This window comes from Rhinichthys klamathensis, unplaced genomic scaffold (assembly GCF_029890125.1).
Source record: "Rhinichthys klamathensis goyatoka isolate OS25496 unplaced genomic scaffold, OSU_Roscu_1.1 h1tg000244l_1, whole genome shotgun sequence".
Classification (NCBI taxonomy): Eukaryota; Metazoa; Chordata; class Actinopteri; order Cypriniformes; family Leuciscidae; genus Rhinichthys; species Rhinichthys klamathensis.
In genome coordinates this window covers 2,205,001-2,211,012 of record NW_026606766.1, presented here as the reverse complement: position 1 = coordinate 2,211,012, position 6,012 = coordinate 2,205,001, and the positions used below count along the sequence as shown (strand labels likewise).

The 6,012-nt window shown below is 41.5% G+C and overlaps 1 protein-coding gene across 1 annotated transcript in view; it reads right to left on the bottom strand.

Annotated features, from left to right (window-relative positions):
- Positions 1-369: 369 nt before the first annotated feature.
- ldlrb (low density lipoprotein receptor b) overlaps positions 370-6,012 on the bottom strand; it is a 23,188-nt gene continuing 17,545 nt past the window's right edge. The window contains exons 14-18 of the mRNA XM_056266043.1: positions 5,020-5,172; positions 4,786-4,893; positions 3,527-3,601; positions 3,265-3,428; positions 370-1,006 (exon numbers count right to left, since the gene is read on the bottom strand). Coding sequence (XP_056122018.1) covers positions 971-1,006; positions 3,265-3,428; positions 3,527-3,601; positions 4,786-4,893; positions 5,020-5,172 — 536 coding nt within the window. The 3' untranslated portion in view covers positions 370-970. The remainder of the gene's footprint in view (positions 1,007-3,264; positions 3,429-3,526; positions 3,602-4,785; positions 4,894-5,019; positions 5,173-6,012) is intronic.

The following is a 6,012-nucleotide window of genomic DNA, read 5'->3' as shown; positions in this document are numbered from 1 at the left end:
CAACCGTAACAGAATCGATTCAAGACCGACTGAAAACCTCACAAATCTTCTTCAAATGTCCTTCATAAACTATAAAAGTCCCTGAATGTCGTCACATGACGCACAGGTTCGTTTCTTTTGTAGTGCAGGAAGTTTTTTTTTGGATGACATTTCAAATCACAACGTATTTAAAAGAGAACAGCAAAAAATTCAACACAAAAAAACAGAAATCACACATTTACACAATAAATAAAAGTTTTCTTCGTACAAAGTCTGTGTGATCAAGGCGAGTATTTCCATTTACTGCAGATATTTAAGGAGCGTTTGTGATTCTTCATCTCCAGATAACATACAGAACATGACTCAAACTGAACCAACCGAAGCACGGACAGCTGAGGTCAGAGGTCACCTGAATCACAGACCCTGAGGACCGGTTCAAAGGCATCATGGGGAATTCTGTGCGTTCAAACACTACGACACATCATGCTGTACATCAGGCACGTTCGCTGGTTTAAGGCCCTACAGAAGCGAACGAATCGCTCTTATTACTAAAGCAGCGCTGTGCATTTATAAAAACTGAGACAAAGGATCGTTCAAGTGTGTCTGTGAGAGAGAAATAAATAAAGCCTACGTGACAGAGAACATATATAGTGCAAGAAGAGAGACACCCGTCCCTCCACATTTACATAATCATCCATATTTACAAGGATCGTTTACAGTAAATGTAAAAAAAAAAAAGTGGTAATACCTTCAATAACTGGATCTTAAAAGCGCGTGTTTGGAGTGTGCAAAGCCACGAGTCTCATACACTCTCCTGACATCGAGCGGAAGAGCGATGAACATTCATTAGATACGAGTGTGTGTGTGTGTGTGTGTGTGTCTTCATTCCTCATGATGTTTAACATGAAAAGGCTTGATCCTGGAGTCACGAGGCACATCAGGACGAGTCCTTCAGTTTCACAGCAGCGTTTACAGTGTTTCTGGAGGAGCGTCAGGCGGCGTCTTCATCCATGCTGATCATCTGACACTGACACACAAACACACACACATTAAACAGAATCCAGCGAACACACTCCATTATCCACACTGTGGATTATCGACATTTAACCAGTCCTTCCAGAAAAACGAGTTTTTTTGTGATTGTTGTGGGCAAAAATCCTTGATTATGCGGCCCGTTTTCTTTAAAAATGCGATGGAATATGCGGAATATTTACGCAATTTTGTGCGATGAAATTGCAGGAACTTGCAAAAACTGCGGTTTGATGAAAAAGAGAAAAAAAAAGTGATTCCCCCAACACCCTGTTCTCACTAGGCTACTACCTTAATGTAAAGAGTAGGGCCGGGACTCGATTAAAAAAATGTATCTAATTAATTAGAGGCTTTGTAATTAATTAATCGAAATTAATCGCATTTTAATCGCATAAATATTTGACCTGAGAACAGTGAGAAGTAATTTTTTTCACATGGATTTTTAGTATACCATTGAATAATGACTGCATACATAAGCAATATTGTTTATTTTTGTTCAACCAAGTCCAGCAGACCAGTGCAATTTTTGCTAATAGCAATAGCGAATACCTTGTTGCATAGCTTGCACACAACCATGCTCTTATCGACGCTTCCATCCGTTCGTTTTTTGTAACAACATTTCCCAGCCACCGGCCAACCAAAGCGATCTCGTCAGCTTCTTCTTCATGAACGCTAGTTGGTGCGCCAGTATAATCGGTCCGCCGAAACTCATCCAGTGAGAAACGTTCCGCGGTGCAAAAATAAGTGCGATTAAAAATAATTTTTTGTGTAATTAATTAACGCGTTAAAGTGTGTAATTAATTAATCTTAATTAACGTGTTAAAGTCCCGGCCCTAGTAAAGAGTCCTTATTCCTTCCTATGATAAGCAAGCGTATACATCACAGAAAGTGCTGGAATATTTCAGCTCTCATCTTGTTTTATTTCAGATCTTAATAAACACATCAAACTTACAAAACATTGATGAGTCAAACAAGTCCTGTAGCTTTACAAAATGAATATGCTACAACTTCTGTAAAAATGAATAAATGAAATATAATAAAAAATAAAGTGTGCTCCTGTTTTACAGCTTTTCGATGATGTTCGCGTCGCGTGATTACGTCACTTCATAACGTTCCCATGGCAACGGGGGGAAACGGCTGCTCTTGTGTGAAGCAAACACAACATTTTTAAACTTTCTGCTCAGATATATGTGACTTTTTTAGCAACAAAAATGCGAGGATTATGAAATCATGCAATTACGGAAATCGGCAATTTATGCGGCGAAAGTGCGGCGTATTTGAAAAAATGCGGACTTTGGCTGATTATGAACTAAATCATGCGATCGCATAATCGCGTTTTTCTGGAGGGACTGTTTAACCCTGATCCGCTCGGTTCGACCTGGAGATGATTTTCATTTTTTATTGAGAATGCCAGTTAATGTTATAATGTTATCGCATTGGATTAAAACTTCCTGACTTTGCTCACACAGGGTATCATTACTTAACACATTTTTTTTGTGATCATGTTTTTGCTTTTTTGGGAGGTTTTCCCGACCTTATTACCCAGTCAGAAAACACCGGCCTTTAAAATTTTGTATAAATCTCTTGTTATGCTAAATTACCATTGAATATTGGATTAAATCTTTTTGTCAACTTGGATTCTTTCAATTATTTAGTATTTCGTGTTGTTACTGATCAATCGTAGGCCTCATTAGCCGTGTTTCCATTCACATATTTGTATGCACATTTTGGGGTATTGCATACAACAATAAACTCATGCGAGTTTCCCTCAGCGTCAGCTGTGATTGGATAACTGGAGTAACCAGTGGACCAATGGCGTCGCAGCGTCTCTAATGTTGGTTTGGTGTTTCTGAAACGCCGGAGTCGAAGTGTGTGATCAGAAATGATTGGGTGTAATTCCCTCCAGAAGCGTCTCACACACACGAGTGTGTTCCCGAACACCAGAGAACACGATCGATCGATCGATCAATCAATCAATCAATCAATCAATCAATCAATCAATCAATCAATCAATCAATCAATCAATCAATCAATCAATCAATCAATCAATCAATCAATCAATCAATCTTCCTCTTATTTCTGTTCTACTCCAGTTGATCTGTAACTTTGTATCGCGTCTCGTTTCATGTTCCAGCCTCATGAGGACGAATCCCGTGTGTTTGAATCACTTGTTATAGCGCCTTTAATTTTTTATTTTCATAAACATATGAGAGCAAGTCAAACATCTGAAATCCAGCAGTGTGTGTGGCGTCGTACCGATGGATGCGAGTACCCGTCCAGGCTGGGGCTCCTGAAGATGTGGACCGTGTCGTCGGTGGTCTTCTGATACACCGGGTTGGAGAAGTGGATGGTGTTGGTGTTCTTCACACGCCAGTGTCTCCAAACCATCACAGCGGCGAACGCCAGCAGACACACGGCCACTGTGGGACACACACACACACACACACACACACGGTTCATCACACTGCCGATCGCTCAGCGACTGACACGTGCGTTTCATGACTGTGGATTTACTGACCGACTGGAAAGGCGATGAACAGGACTGTGGGATGCTGGGAAGGGCTGGAGACCGGCTCATGTTCTGCATCCGCTCCTGTAATGAGGCGAGTGTGTGAACATGACGGTGTTAATATTGACAGATTTTTTGACTAAAATGCCATTTATTTTTAGTCATCTGAATTGTTTTAGTTTTAGTCGACTAAAATCGAATGGGTTCAGTTAAATTGTAATGCATTAATTCAGAATTTCTCTAAAATGTCCAAAACCATTATTTACTCCTGGAGAAAACATCTATTGACCTGTTAATATGAATGATTTTAAAGGTTGAACATGCGATACAGACACACAGTTAACTTCTGTGACATAAACAATATCTTAAAATTAAATAAAACCACTTCTCCCAAAGCAGCAGTAAGAACACGGTCTTCTTTTTAATGAATGATATATGCATTCTTCATAACAACTTGCATAGCCTACATCGTTCTTTATTCTTTCAAGCGGACATATTTATTTGTACAAATTAAATAGCTCATCTTTATTTAAAAGCTATTAAAGAGCAGTGATTGCTTTTCTCTTTTTCTTTTGCTGTTTGATTAATATTTAGGGCATTCGGTTTATTACGCACTGTCACTTTAAGTGATGCACATCCGATATTCTTCTCACAACTGTTTACATTCTGAATCTGTAAAGACATAACCGACTGTCTTTACGTGAATACTCTCCAAAACGGACATTTAGACATAATGTTGTGTGTATTTGTCCATTCAGACACAAAATAGAGCTCAATTCAGTACTAGCGCTTCGAGTGTGTGTGTGTGTGTGTGTGTGTGTGCGCACAGAAGACCACACCGAATCGAGCTCTTCTGTGTCGTCACACTTATTCAGATCTATCCATATCTCTGCACTTCTCTTTCTCCCAGACGTTTACATTTTTAAACGTTTTATGAGACACGCATCAAGCTCATGCTAACTCGTGTCCCGCCGGGTGGATCAGCACGCTACAATTCAAGCGTGCGCATGATCTACCACAAGATACCACTGGATCTCTTCCCGAATCGTCCCTACCGAACATTTTCGTCGTTTTTATTCGTTGACGAAAATGTCAATAGATTTCCGTCATAGTTTTTGTCATTTAAAACTGTTTTTTATTTAGTTATCGTCTCGTTTTCGTCTGTGAAAAAATGTCGCTGACGAAAATAATGACAAAAATTACGAAGGTAACCCTGGAACATGAGTGAATGAACAGGCAGACAGACAGACAGAAGGACAGGAACCGACCCCTGCGAGAGCCCGTCTGTGTGGCGTCTCCGCTCTGATGTTGAGACGGCACAGATGTTCTGCTTGCAGTTCTCGACGTCACCTGAGGGGGCGCTGTGGCGTTCGGACCTACACAGAGAAACGTAATGCATCTTGATTTAAGAATTGTTAGATATTTGGACTGGAAACAAGACAAAAGTACTAAGTAAGAAAAGCATTTATTTTTTTGCAGTGAAACAGCGGGTCGGAACGTACCTGACACACACGTCCTCATGTCCTCGCCCAGGGTCATGTGATCAGGACAAGCACACGTGTATTTGGGTGAACGTGCGTTAATCAGCGGCGCCGGCAGACACAGAAACTCACAGCCGCCGTTGACCAAAGCCGCTTCCCTGCACCAGTTTCTTCCTGCAAATGACATCACTTCCTCATGAGCAACACAAACATGCAGATCATCGACTGATATCTAGTGCTTTGACTTGAAAATACACAGATAATGACGTCATCAGGGCTTGACATTAACTGCTTTGCTAAACACTCACTGTGGCTAGTGGGTTTCCAAAGTTAGTGGCTTTTTACTGGCCACAATTTTGACATCGATTCCATGAAAAAATGCCATACAGATATTTTTAATATTATCTCATAATTTGTCAGCGGGTTTATTAGGTTGCTGTCACTTTAAGACCTGACGCACGGATCCAATATACTGATAAATGGTAAATGGTAAATGGACTGCATTTATATAGCGCTTTCATAGACCCAAAGGCCACCAAAGCGCTTTACAATTTGCCTCACATTCACCCATTCACACACTCATTCATACACCGACAGGCGACGGCAGCCATGCAAGGCGCCATCCAGCTCGTCAGGAGCAGCTGGGGTTAGGCGTCTTGCTCATGGACACCTCGACACTTGGTCAGGTGGAACCGAGGATTGAACCACCAACCTTTCGGTTTGTAGACAACCAACATGAACCACTGAGCCACTGCCGCCCACGTGCGTTTTCTTTCTCAACTGTTTAAGTTCACTTAAAACTAGGGTTGGGTACCGAAACGCGGTGCCAATAGGGAACCGGTTCTGACGTAAACGGTAGTAACCAGACCGAATAAGAACGAAAATTTCGGCGCCTGAGTCCAGGGGCGTGGGTAGCGGGCCGAAAAAGGGTAACGAGTACCCAGGGCCCGAGGCGCGGTGTGTGTGTGTGTGTGTGTGTGTGTGTGTGTGTGTGTGTGTGTGTGAGTGAGTGAG